At 38.2% G+C, this 15,199-nt stretch overlaps 1 protein-coding gene across 2 annotated transcripts in view; it reads right to left on the bottom strand.

The window, feature by feature from the left end:
• Positions 1–15,199, bottom strand: part of LOC133575429 (protein phosphatase 3 catalytic subunit alpha-like) — a 144,095-nt gene that overhangs the window by 33,602 nt on the left and 95,294 nt on the right. For both annotated transcript variants that reach the window (XM_061928160.2, XM_061928159.2), the window contains exon 4: positions 9,088–9,199. In XM_061928160.2, coding sequence (XP_061784144.1) covers positions 9,088–9,199 — 112 coding nt within the window. The remainder of the gene's footprint in view (positions 1–9,087; positions 9,200–15,199) is intronic.

Below are 15,199 nucleotides of genomic sequence, written 5' to 3'. Positions count from 1 at the left end.
TTCGGTTGTATTATTTTGTCAAAACTATTATCAATCTACTTGTTAATTTATGTTGATATCTCTTTTCTGTTGTAGCATGGTTATATATACACTTGTGTCAAAATGTAAATGTAATAAGCACTTATTCTTCTGTTGTTAGGATACTTTACATTAGTTTTGGGTGATACTACAAATATGGGTGTCAATCCAATGCCAATATTAGTCATATCAATGCCGATACTGATACATTTTCAATGATTACATTTTTATCACAATTATAATCAGACTAAAACAGGATGGCAGTGTGACAATAACAATTATATATTTGAACTAAAGTTTAAGTACCACTGATAGTCACACACACACTAGGTGTGGTGAAATTACTCTCTGCATTTGACCCATCCCCTTGTGCCACCCCCTGGAAGGTGAGGAGAGCAGTGAGCAGCAGTGGTGGCCACGCTCAGGAATCATTTTGGTGATTTAACCCCCAATTCCAGCCCTTGAGTGCCATTTTTATAGCCTTTGGTATGACTCGGCCTACCGATCTTAGGGCGGACAACTCTAACTCTAACACTCTAACACTTTAACTAGTCTATAAAATCCGCTACACCTTCCTGATACCGAAGTACATGTCAAACTACTTCCATAACATAAATGACCGCCATAACCACAACACCAGGGGGAGCGCCACAAACCACGTTAAACCCAGATTCCGATCTAACAAAGGTCTTAACTCATTCTCCTTCTATGCCACATCAATATGGAATGCACTCCCAACAGGTGTAAAAGAAAGGGCATCTCTATCCTCCTTCAAAACCGCACTAAAACAACACCTCCAGACAACTTTAACCCTTGACTAACACCCTCCCCCCTTCCACATCCCACCTCCCCGGATTGTAAATAACCAAATGTAAATAATCAAATGTATTTCTAATGTATATACTTGTTCTTATGCTATCTGAACTCACTATGTTCTCTGCTTGCTGTACATATCCTACCAAGTCAGACCTATGTCCATTTCTCTGATGATGCAATTGTTGATGACTCAAGTGCTGATATCAACCAAACCCTCCTCATCCCACCCCCCAGATTGTAAATAATGTAAATAATTCAATGTATATACTCTGATGATTAACTTGTGTGATGACTGTATTATGATGATAGAATATATTTGTACCGATTTACGTGGACCCTGACTTAAACAAGTTGAAAAATGTATTCGGGTGTTACCATTTAGTGGTCAATTGTACGGAATATGTACTGCACTGTGCAATCTACTAATAAAAGTTTCAATCAATCAATCAATCAATCAATCAAAACAACAAGGCCACTGAGCAGGCAATTATTATTTACACTCATTCTCACTCATTCACACAAAAGGGTTGTTTCCTTCTGTTATTAATATTCTGGTTCCTACATTATATATCAATATATATCAATACAGTCTGCAAGGGATACAGTCCGTAAGCACACATGATTGTGTGTGCTGCTGGTCCACTAATAGTACTAACCTTTAACAGTTAATTTGACTCATTTTCATTAATTACTAGTTTCTAAGTAACTCATTTTATTTTATTCTAATTTCTTTTTTGTTCAAGAAAATGTTTTTTATTTATTTATTTTTTATTTTTTTTAAATAAAGGACATTATTATCTTCACCAGACCAGGTTGTCAATGAAATTAGATTGTTTAAAGGGTTCTTAAAACCAGGTTCAGTCCAGATTATGTCCAGGTCGGGCTCAGCAACACACACCTTCATTTATCCATCCATCCATCCATCCATTTCCTACCGCTTATCCCTTTCGGGATCGCGAGGGGTGCTGGAGCCTATCTCAGCTACAATCGGGCGGAAGGCGGGGTACACCCTGGACAAGTCGCCACCTCATCGCAGGGCCAACACAGATAGACAGACAACATTCACACTCACATTCACACACTAGGGCCAATTTAGTGTTGCCAATCAACCTATCCCCAGGTGCATGTCTTTGGAAGTGGGAGGAAGCCGGAGTACCCGGTGGGAACCCACGCAGTCACGGGGAGAACATGCAAACTCCACACAGAAAGATCCCGAGCGCAGGATCGAACCCAGGACCTTTGTATTGTAACCCTAACCCTAACCCTAACCCTAACCTTTGTATTGTGAGGCAGACGCACTAACCCCTGTCCACCGTGCTGCCTTCAGATATGTAAACTCAAATTAGGGAACACAACAACAGATTGCATATAATTTAGGGGTATAACGGTACGTGTATTTGTATTGAACCGTTTCGGTACGGGGGTTTCGGTTCGGTTCGAAGGTCTACCGAACGAGTTTCCACACAAACATATTAAGTAGCCGCCTCCGTTTCCTTCTGCCTCTGTTTCTGTCAGTACTCTACACAGCACCCAGCATTGTCCCACCCACACAACCATCTGATTGGTTACAAACAGAGCGGTAACAGCCAATCAGCAGTGCGTATTCAGAGCGCATGTAGTCAGTGCTTAGCGTTTAGCAGGTAAGCATCAGGCAGCGGACTCTCCCCAAATTATAATAAACACCTCCCAGTCAACTACTAGTAACATCACTATGAGCCCGTTGACGTTCTAGAAATATAAAAGGCAGCGCAGCTCGCTCGCAGTCCTGGCTTGAGGTGAAGGCTAATTCGCTTTTAGCGTAACGTTTGCTCATTTTGCGGTGTGTGCGTGTGTGTGTGTATATGTGTTACGGACAGCAAAGCCCTGTCTGTCTGTTATTTCACTTTACCTTTTTCTGTGTTGATTGAGCTGTGTTGAAGCAGCAAAAAAGGACATTATGTTAAATGAAGAGTTTCTGTCTCTGATAGTTGATATAATAATGTAATTGCATCATTAAGCCTACATGAACTCCATGGTGTTCAGGGATGAATAGTCTCTCCTATTGCTGTTGTACCATTTTTTCAGCTATAGTTACATTAATCATTAGAAATGCAGCAGCCTAGTTTTGAATAGCAGGGTCCCTGCTATCACATGTTGATAAAAATATAACATTTACATAATAAAAATCAACTACGGGCTTCCCAAATGCTGTAATAAATTAAGCATGATAAGTTGACTTGAAACTGTTTAATGTTGCACTTTTTATATATAGAAGAAAAGTTTTGTCATTTTATTTAATCTGAGCAACAACTTGAGGCAGTTTAATGTTGATTAACATGGGCAGAATTATTGTTATTATGTTCCCAATGTTAAAAGGATAAAGCCATTGTTTACAAATTTGGTAAATAAATAACAAAACATTTATATTTTGTTGTTTTCTTACTGTACCGAAAATGAACCGAACCGTGACCTGTAAACCGAGGTACGTACCGAACCGAAATTTTTGTGTACCGTTACACCCCTAATATAATCCATCTAAAATTACATTTTCAATATAAGCATTTGAGGACTTCCCATCTATTTTTATGTTTTTTGGCATCATTATCAGTTTAAACCATATAACTTTCTATAACTTTTCAAACTGTGCTTTGTTAAGTGGCAAGAGCAGATGTGTCATATTAGACTACAAACATACTACTCAGTGGCCTCGTGGTTAGAGTGTCCGCCCTGAGATTGGTAGGTTGTGAGTTCAAACCCCGGCCGAGTCATACCAAAGACTATAAAAATGGGACCCATTACCTCCCTGCTTGGCACTCAGCATCAAGGGTTGGAATTGGGGGTTAAATCACCAAAAATTATTCCCGGGCGCGGCACCTCTGCTGCTCACTGCTCCCCTCACCTCCCAGGGGGTGATCAAGGGGATGGGTCAAATGCAGAGGACAAATTTCACCACACCGAGTGTGTGTGTGACAATCATTGGTACTTTAACTTTAACTTTAAATTGAAGAATCTGAGAAATATTGGAGTCAATTTACCACATTTTTAACAGAATCAAACACGAATGGATACATAAAAATATGGAATGGAATAGGTTTTGCATAGGGATGTCCGATAATGACTTTTTGCCGATATCCGATATTCCGATATTGTCCAACTCTTTAATTACCGATAGCGATATCAACCGATACCGATATCAACTGATATATACAGTGGTGGAATTAACACAATATTATGCCTAATTTGGACAACCAGGTATGGTGAAGATAAGGTACTTTAAAAAATTTTTAATAAAATAAAATAAAATAAATAAATTAAAAACATTTTCTTGAATAAAAAAGAAAGTAAAACAATATAAAAACAGTTACATTGAAACTAGTAATTAATGAAAATTAGTAAAATTAACTGTTAAAGGTTAGTACTATTAGTGGACCAGCAGCACGCACAATAATGTGTGCTTACGGATTGTATCCGATATATATTGATATTTATTGATATATAATGTAGGAACCAGAATATTAATAACAGAAAGAAACAACCCTTTTGTGTGAATGAGTGTAAATAGGGGAGGAAGGTTTTTTGGGTTGGTGCACTAATTGTAAGTGTATCTTGTGTTTTTTATGTTGATTTAATAAAAAATAAAAATATATATATATATTTTTTAAAACCGATACCGATAATAAAAAAACGATACCGATAATTTCCGATATTACATTTAACGCATTTATCGTCCGATATCGGACATCTCTAGTTTTGCATGTAGGCTTTCAAAGACTGTACTAAAAAGTGGCCCAGATATGAGCATGAAGCAGAATAGAGAAACTGTGAAGCAGATTGTTTTGTTCTATACACAAAAAAAACCTCCTTTCATTTGGCAGCGATAACAGTCAAGACATCCAGCAGGACGCATCTTGAAAGAACATTACACACAGACGGACACTTGCAATGCATCCAACACAAAACAACATCATGGGATTAAAATAGCTGAAAGGGAAAAAAGATAGAAGGAAAATAAAGAAGGGGGGGATTTTGGATGAGAGAGAAGCGGGATAATGATTTCATGAAGAGAGAAGGAGGGCATTTGGAGAAGGTGATGAAAGAGAAGAGAGACTGTAAAATGTACGCAAAAAGGTGAGAATAATTGTACAGTGAGGGAAATATGAGGATGTACGAGTGTGTGTCTGCAAGGGGTGTCATTGTCAACCTCTCCATCTGCTTTGTGTACAACAAGAGATCATTATTGCCAGGTGTCAACTCTCTTTTGCTCTCTCACTCACACACACACACACACACACACACACACACACACACACACACACACACACACACACACACACACACACACACACACACACACACACACACACACACACAACGCATGCAGCAGATGGTAATTGAGGGCGACCACCATTCGCCAAGAGCATCAGGGGAAATTAGCGTCCTCGTCCCTTGGCCAATCAGACACAAAGGAAGAAGTCCCCGAGCCAATCATTGACGGCCAAATTAATTTACTGCTAATCACCAACTCTCTCGGACAGAACTCTCTGGTAGGCAGCGCTCTTCTCAGGCTAGTCGGGAATGCCATACAAGAATGAGAAGGAAGAGAAAAGACATCTAACACGGAAATTGATATGACCAAAATCACAAATTTCAATAGCAATTAGTGTTGTCCCGATACCAATATTTGGTACCGGTACCGGTACCAACATTATTTCGATACTATTTGGTACTTTTCTAAATAAAGGGGACCACAAAAAAGCAGACCGGTACTTTTCAGAGGCGGTATAGTACCGAACATTATTCATTAGTATCGCGGTACTATACTAATACCAGTACAACCCTAATAGCAATTGTATTCGTAATGGAGAGATTCATTACATAAAACATTTTTGCTGATCTGGCAGTATTTCCTTAACCTCTAAAGGCCTTAGTGGCCACATGCGTGGAAAGCACCTTTTAGCTCTTATTTCCAAAATTGTGTACACTACTGAATTGGGGTCTTATGCCGACATATGGACACTTATACTGCTATCTGGTGGTGTCAGAAGCAATGTTCCCTCAAATTGTTCATGTGTGTGAGCAAACGCAAAAACTCCCTTAGCATTCAGTGGAGCCCATGTGAGCAACATTAGACGTGCACACTGTGGCTACACCAGCAGCACACCTGTCCCAAACCTGACTAAATAACAAGTTCAATCTCCATCCATCCATCCATTTTCTACCGCTTGGCCCTTTCGGGGTCGCGGGAGGTGCTGGAGCCTATCTCAGCTGCATTGGGGTGGAAGGCGGGGTACACCCTGGACAAGTCCCCACCTCATCGCAGGGCCAACACAGATAGACAGACAACATTCTCTTATGACAGCAGTCATTTCCATGAGGTTATTTTCTAATATAAGTGTTTAGGCCCACTTACAATGACAATAACAAAAAATATTGTTTTCATGAACTGTGTACTTGTATTGTTTGTCTGGGTGGAGGTCCTGCTTTGGAAATAATTTGTACCCCTTTCAGACATTGCATTTAGTTCCCATTAAAACATTCACATGTTGCACAATGAGATGTAAGAATGGGATCATGTGTACATTCCTGCAACTTCCTGTTTGTAAAAAATATATTTGTATTAGTGTTTATTTAATATACTAACAGCATTTCATGATTAATATTTATAAATTAAGATTCCTAGTAAATGACACAATAATAAGCACACATTTGATTGGTAAATCATAGTGTAACGACCTGGAATGACACTTTATGTGTGGTGTTGGAGTTGTCCGACTTTTTGTGTGGCTGTAAACGCATCACTGGCTAAGTGCCATATGTGTATGTGTTGGCGCAAGTGAGAAAGAGCGAGCGGCTGCTGTTGATATAACAAAGTTGGTTTTGGTCTGGTTTGTACTGCAGAAAATGACCAGTTTTGCTAGATATAATTTTTTTACTAATGTTTTGGTGATGTTTTATGGCCGACAATAAAGAGTTTTGCTCAGTAAAGTGATCGATGGAATTCATGTCCTCAAAGCGTCTCGAAAGACATTACAATATTTGAACAATGATGACGAAAACTGTTTTCTCTGTCGTGTCCGTGTCGTGTCGAAAATTGTTATGCGCTTATTTTTTTATTTGATTTTGTGCGTGGTATAGATTTGCCGTGCGCAGAGGACGCTTGAGCAGTGCACAATTGCACAGGCGCGCTTCTTAGAGGGAACATTGGTCAGAAGAGTATAACATACAATGGAATTTGGAATAAAAAGTGTAAAAATAAAAATTTGCATGTCACTACACATGAAGTACACGTTTGTGCACTTATGGACTAAGTACATCATATTAAAATATGATTTTTAGTGTTTATTCTAATTAGGGTCCAATAAGCCCAAATAGCAAAGAGAAAAACAAAAAAAACCATGTAAACAAACAGCTTGGGCCTTAAGAGGTTAAGACTAAGTTGAAAATAGAAAGCAGGGGCGTATTTAGTTATCTAGTTACCCTCCACATAACAAAACCTGGTCATAGTAACTACATAGCAAGTTACATTTTAAAGCTTGGTGAGCCGTGTGCACAGTATCATTGATCACAACACTTTTACTGTAACTGATAGGAACATTAATCAACATTTAGTAGAGTGTAAGTCATTTTTTTGGTTAGCAGAGTCTGACCGGATGTTATTATTGTGAAGGCTGGAAAAGTGTTTGACTGGTGTGAAAAAAAGAGAGCTTTTAACGGTGTGGTCGTTTTGGAAGGAGTGACTAGTGACTTTGTTTACTTCTCGCCTTCTCCTCTTCACTTGGGTAAACTCATCCGAACCAGAACGTCTTCCTGAATCAAGTCTGCACATGTGCAGTGACTTAGCGTGAGACGGGAGGGAGGAGCTGTCGAAATGATCATAATTGATTAAGCATTTTTGATGTACTGTGTTTTTAAGCACATTGATTAACACAAACATGACCATACATGTTTCAAATATTACAAAAACTTTATTCATCGGTTTTGTGAGACAAATGTCTGGAAATCTTGGGGCCCCCTGCCCTAATGGTAAGTCGGCCCTTGCGTTAAGTTAGTGCTGTTTTCCTACAAAGTTCATCGGAATGTAGTCCAACCCGAAATACTTCATCTTAAATATAGCAAATAGCTAAAAACACTATTAAACAACATTTTGGGGGACACCAGTATTTGATACATGGACTTGGGTCACTATGGTATCATCCACCCCCAATAATAATGGTATCATCTTCCATGAACCACAGATTTTTTTTTTTTTTTTACTTTTGTAAATGTTTATCATGTTAGCTATGTCTCTTTGTTTAAAATGTATATTTCCTCCTGGATCTACTCTTTATTTTATGCTGCCCTTTTTTTGCTGCAGCTGTTACATATACTGTAATATTGTACATGGTAATTGGGAATAGTTATATATTGTATATACTACATAATAATATAATATAATATAATAATGTAATATAATAATAAATAATAAATAATACATAATATAATAAATTGTATACTGTATATATGTAAATATTAGATACATGTTATATTTTATATTGCTACTACGGTACATTTTAGTCTACTTTATACTTTCCTTCCTTACACTTTGTAACTGAGCTACTGTGTGGAACAATTTCTCTTGTGGATCAATAAAGTTTGTCTAAGTTCAAGTCTAATTTTATCACATCACTATATAATTTAGAAATGATAAATAAATTTAATAGAACAAAATTCATATGACTATCATTATAAACAAAAAAAAATATTTTTTTATAAATTATTACATTAGTCGTAAGTGGACGCCCTGGTTTAAAAATAGGGCACACCCCCCCCCCCCCAAAAAAAGTTAATTTAATTTTGATTTGATTTTAATTCTATTTTCTATAGCACCAGATCCCAACAGAATTAATTTAAGAATGCATTTCACAGAAAAAAGGTCTCATCTTTCTGTATATTTACAGCAGAGCTGTCATTTCCCAGTTGTTCTCTGTATCACATGAGGTGGAGCGATTGCATTAACTTACTGACACGTCTTGTTTTTTTCTTCTGTGGATTTGTTTGGAATCTTTTTGTTTCATTCTGTTCCGAAAGGTTGTGAAATATTAATGTAGAATGGAGTAGTGGTTGCAATAGAGAGGGCTATGCTGCGCACGTGCGCATGTGCAACCCCAAATATAACCGTTGACGTTACTATTATCCAAACAATTTCTGCCCTATCTTCAAATTGAAAAGTAGTTTAAAAAAAAATAAAAATCATTAGTTGTGTAAAAGTGATGAGGAAATGAATGGATAACTCACATTCTTGTTTGAAGGTGAAATATTCTGTCAGATGTCTACATTCATGGTTCCCCCGTAGAAGAAAGAGCGTCTTTGGGTAGAGGATTTTCAGTGACCACAAGTATAACACACACTGAAGAAAAACAGAAAAAGAAGAATCACATTAATTGTAAAGAATAAACATGTGTTTAGGTCAGAGGTTCTCAAACTCTTTTCATTAAGTACTACCTCAGAAAACTCTTGGCTGTCCAAGCACCACAGTAATGACCAACATTACAATACAGTATCGCAATAGGTCCAAGTATTTATTAAAAACCAAACAGAGGTTTTATTTAGCAAGTAACATTACACACGGTTTGAACAGTAACAATGTGTTTGACTTTGAATGTAGGAAAATAAAACTGTTACATTACAATATTTAATTAAGCGATTCTTTGGCGTACCACTAGATAGCCCCCGCGTACCACTAGTGGTACCCGTTCTACAGTTTGAGAATGACTGTAGATAGTATCGTGAAGTGGAAATGGAGGTTTGTTTTTGTTGTCCTTGGGACCATATTCTTCTTGTTGCTAGTCCTTCCATGCTACATGAACTCTCCTGAGTTAAAGCAACTTATTTTACAGTGACCTGTCTAACCATTAGAATAAAAGTAAGTTCATCATAAACATTCAAAGCAGAATATATACAAGCACATTCAATGTGTATCACAAGAATTCAGTGGGAGATTACCATATTTTTCGGACTATAAGTCGCACCGGCCGAAAATGCATAATAAAGAAGGAAAAAAACATATATAAGTCGCACTGGAGTATAAGTCGCATTTTTGGGGGAAATTTATTTGATAAAACCCAACACCAAGAATAGACATTTGAAAGGCTATTTAAAATAAATAATGAATAGTGAACAACAGGCTGAATCAGAATCAGAATCAGAAATACTTTATTAATCCCCGAGGGGAAATTAAAATAAAAGTGTACGTTACATGAGGCATAAATAACCAACTGGTATGTTAACGTAACATATTATGGTAAGAGTCATTCAAATAACTATAACATATAGAACATGCTATACGTTTACCAAACAATCTGTCACTCCTAATCGCTAAATCCCATGAAATCTTATACGTCTAGTCTCTTACGTGAATGAGCTAAATAATATTATTTGATATTTTACGGTAATGTGTGAAATAATTTCGCACATAAGTCGCTCCTGAGTATTAGTCGCACCCCCGGCCAAACTATGAAAAAAACTGCGACTTAAAGTCCGAAAAATACGGTATGCACAAAAAATACAGCACTTTGTTGTGTTGAAACTTTCCAGCACGATGAGTGTGCAAAGTGTTTAGTAGGCATACTATTTTCTCAACATTCATTCATTCAAAAAAGAAGCGAAGTAATTCTGAACTACAGACAAAATTATTTCGATACGTTTCGGTACCTTTCTAAATAAAGGGGACCACAAAAAATTGCATTATTGACTTTATTTTAACAACAAATCTTACGGTACATTTAACATATGTTTCTTATTGCAAGATTGTCCTTAAATAAGATAGTGAACATACAATACAACTTGTCTTTTATTCGTAAGTAAACAAACAAAGGCTTCTAATTTAGCCTGCTGACGTATGCAGTAACATATTGTGTCATTTTCCCTTCTATTATTTTGTCAAAATTATAAAGGACAAGTGGTAGAAAATGAATTATTAATCTACTTGTTCATTTACTGTTAATATCTGCTTACTTTCTCTTTCAACATGTTCTATCTACACTTCTGTTAAAATGTAATAATCACTTATTCTTCTGTTGTTTGATACTTTACATTAGTTTTGATGGTACCACAAATTTGGGTATCAATCCGATACTAAGTAGTTACAGGATCATAAATTGCTCATATTCAAAGTGCTCATGTGCCCAGGTACATATTTCCTGAGTTTATAAACATAATATACATTTTTTTAAAAACGAAAGAAGATGTTGTGATGCCAAAAAATATCGACGTAATCATAATAGCATCGACTAGATACGCTACTGTACTTGGTATCATTACAGTGGATGTCAGGTGTAGATCTACCAATGGCATTTGTTTACATTTTGATGCCAGTGAGCTACGGTGTGTAGTGAAGCATGTTTAGCTATTCCTTATCCTGCAGGGATGATACTTGTAAGAAACTTACTTTAATTGTCACCATGGAGACGAGGATGAGTCATTTAGAAGTAGCGAAAACACTCCCGACTGGGGCTGGACTTTAGCCGCTAGCTAGCTAGCCATGTCTTAAAGCACCTCTTCCTGAGGGCGTTTCAGTGTTATAACTTCACCTTTATCGTTAGTTTTTAAGCCAAAATGTGTTCGTTCTCCCTTTTCTGTCCATACACTGTGTCCGTATGTAAGTACTCTGTGATTGTGCGCTGCCAAACATGCTCGTCTGCTCGTAAAACCAGCAATGTCATGATGTGACGACAATGTGGGCGCGGGGGGAGGGGGTGATGGGTGGCGGACCGGTACTTTTCAGAGGCGGTATAGTTCCGAATAGGATTTATTAGTATCGCGGTACTATACTAATACCGGTATAACATACAGCCCTACTCTGAACATGTCCATTTTCTATGTTCTAGTCATTACTTTGTGTCAAAAATCCAACCAAATGTTCTTATAGCAAACCCAGATCATTACAGCAGGATCTCCAGTTTCGTACCCCCTACATTCTATTGGTTTACGTGTACAAGTTGTGTGTACGGTGTACACGTACAAAGGGAAAAAACAGTCAGTTTGCAACCATTCAGCTGAATTGAGTGCCCAAACAAAGAATACTGGTGACCTAGTCTGTTGTGTTTTCTTATTGAATGTGACTTGAAATGAACCCACCCTGCGGCTAAAGAAGGTTGAAATTTGTAGCCTATTGCTGTGATCTTGTGGAGTCTCGACAGTGTGACATGTTGTGCTGTCTAGCCCATGCATCCGATTGTATCATTTAATGAATGTATAGATCTTGGAGATGAATAAAGTATCTATCTATACAACTATGCAAATAAGTCAGGTGAGAACACAGTTGTTGTCTGTGCATTTTTAGATACAACACAAGTGTCAGCACTTTGTTAAAAGAGATCATTGTTGAGTTAAAAAAAAAGAACTCATAGCATACTTGCCAACCCTCCCGATTTTCCCGGGAGACTCCCGAATTTCAGTGCCCCTCCCGAAAATCTCCCGGGGCAACCATTCTCCCGAATTTCTCCCGATTTCCACCTGGACAATAATATTGGGGGCGTGCCTTGAAGGCACTGCCTTTAGCGTCCTCTACAACCTGTCGTCACGTCCTCTTTTCCTCCATACAAACAGCGTGCCGGCCCAGTCACATGATATATTAATGCAAGACATACTTGATCAACAGCCATACAGGTCACACTGAGGATGGCCGTATAAACAACTTTAACACTGTTACTAATATGCGCCACACTGTGAACCCACACCAAACAAGAATGACAAACACATTTCAGGAGAACATCCGCACCGTAACACAACAGAACAAATACCCAGAACCCCTTGCAGCACTAACTCTTCTGGGACGCTACAATATAGACCCCCCGCCCCCATCTCCCGAATTCGGAGGTCTCAAGGTTGGCAAGTATGTCATAGCAAAGTACAAAGGTGGGATTCATGTAGCTTTGCTTCCCTCCCGCTCATTGCTGTGTTTGCCAAAAAGTGTTGAGTAAAAGTAGAAGACATGATGGCTGTAGGCATGACCCCAAGATACAGGGACAGCAGGCGACGTGCAAGTAAAATGTCCTTTTATCACAGACGCAATGGAGGGAGCACCAGCATGGCTGCGGCAGTAGATCACGGGTGATACAAGGCAAAAAAAACCAAAAAGGACACCATTGAAAATACCACAACAAACCAGCATCGCAAGGAAGTTGACGCTGGTGGATAGACCCTCCTGATTAGTGATTAGGGTTAGCGCATAAACCAGAGGTAGAGTGGCTGAGAAATGAGGGCAGACAGGAAGCAAAACAAGAAATAAGAGCGCTGGACAGGAAATAATACCAAAAATACAAGATCAATAAACATAAATCCAACCTGTCATGAGTAGAGATGTCCGATAATGGCTTTTTTACCGATATCCGATATTCCGATATTGTCCAAATCTTAATTACCGATACCGATATCAATCGATACCGATATATACAGTGGTGGAATTAACACATTATTATGCCTAATTTTGTTGTGATGCCCCGCTGGATGCATTAAACAATGTGACCAGGTTTTCCTAAATAAATCAACTCAAGTTATGGAAAAAAATGCCAACATGGCACTGCCATATTTATTATTGAAGTCACAAAGTGCATTTTTTTTTAACATGCCTCAAAACAGCAGCTTGGAATTTGGGACATGCTCTCCCTGAGAGAGACTATGAGGAGGTTGAGGTGGGCGGGGTTGAGGTGGGGGGGGGGAGGGGGTGTATTGCAGCGTCCCGGAAGAGTTAGTGTTGCAAGGGGTTCTGGGTATTTGTTCTGTTGTGTTTATGTTGTGTTACGGTGTGGATGTTCTCCCGAAATGTGTTTGTCATTCTTGTTTGGTGTGGGTTCACAGTGTGGCGCATATTTGTAACAGTGTTAAAGTCGTTTATACGGCCACCCTCAGTGTGACCTGTATGGCTGTTGACCAAGTATGTCTTGCATTGACTTGTGAATATGAAAAGCCGTAGATATCATGTGACTGGGCCGGCACGCAAAGGAAGTGCCTTTAAGATTTATTGGCGCTCTGTACCTCTCCCTACGTCCGTGTACACAGCGGCATTTCAAAAAGTCATACATTTTACTTTATGAAACCGATACCGATAATTCCCGATATTACATTTTAAAGCATTTATGGGCCGATAATATCGGCAGTCCGATATTATCGGACATCCCTAGTCATGAGTGGTCATGACAATATTGTATGTTAAATATTCAATTATCCAAATTATTTCACATTGTTTTCTGCATGTAAAACTATAATTATTCTTGCAAAAATGTGTTTTTTTCATTTACATCAGTTTTTATATCGGAACATTTGCTTTAGTTTTTGCACGATTCGGTTTTCATCAGTTCTTTTGGAACGCATTACTGAGGAAAACTGAGGTACTACTGTGCGGTACTTGCATGACTTACATTTGAGGTTGCCAGTTGTATTTAGTCATGGTCACATTCATGCAGGCTATTATAATGTTGGTCTCATCGTACAACAGTTTGTCAAATACCACACATGCCATGTACCGTATTTTTCGGACTATAAGTCACAGTTTTTTTCATAGTTTGGCCGGGCTCCAGTGCGACTTATATATGTTTTTTTCCTTTTTTATTATGCATTTTCGGCAGGTGCGACTTATACTCCGAAAAATACGGTAGAAGCTTTTACATTAATGTCTGCGAGGGCACAATGATTACATAGAATCAAATTGTTTTTGTGAAAAATGATGAAATAAAGAACACTGCTGATTGAGACATAGGGCAGCACAGTTGACATAAAGCTATCATATTTGAGGTTAATCTGAGACTATAAATTGTTCATAAGTGTGTGAATGCTTGTTTGTATATTAGACCAGTCCATCTTCCTTGGGACCCTGAACAGAATAAGCGGTAGGTAATAGATGAATATATATTTCAGACGTTGTCCTGAGAGTACCTGCTCTACATTTGTTCATTCTGCCCTTGACGAGCGTTACAAAGGTGGACTAAATACTGCTCACCTCCCTCCGAACTCATGTCAGTGACATAACACTCATCTCGCCACGGCACACTTCAGCCAGACAAAGTAATAGCAGGAATACCAGCGTGCTTGCATTGTGTATACACCAGTGGTTCTTGACCTTTTCCAACTTTTCCACTACAGAGGGGCCCGGGACCCACTCAAATAATAACGCTGAATTAATACTCTTACTCTTGAATTTAATCATGTTCAATAATTACATCTAACCTACTTACAGTTTAAAAAGATATACCTTGTCAAATGATATGAAACCATGTGTTATTAAACAAGGATTATAATTAAGGCTTAGGCTGATTACAAAAACAAATACTGTGCTAAATAAATTATACTGCAAAAGAAGGGACTCATTTAAACAGATGTTTTTATTTTTATTACATACATTTACGCAGTG

Source organism: Nerophis lumbriciformis, linkage group LG35, assembly GCF_033978685.3.
Source record: "Nerophis lumbriciformis linkage group LG35, RoL_Nlum_v2.1, whole genome shotgun sequence".
Lineage (NCBI taxonomy): Eukaryota > Metazoa > Chordata > Actinopteri > Syngnathiformes > Syngnathidae > Nerophis > Nerophis lumbriciformis.
The sequence above is the reverse complement of the archived record's forward strand: the minus strand, read 5'-3'. Positions and strand labels throughout refer to the sequence as shown.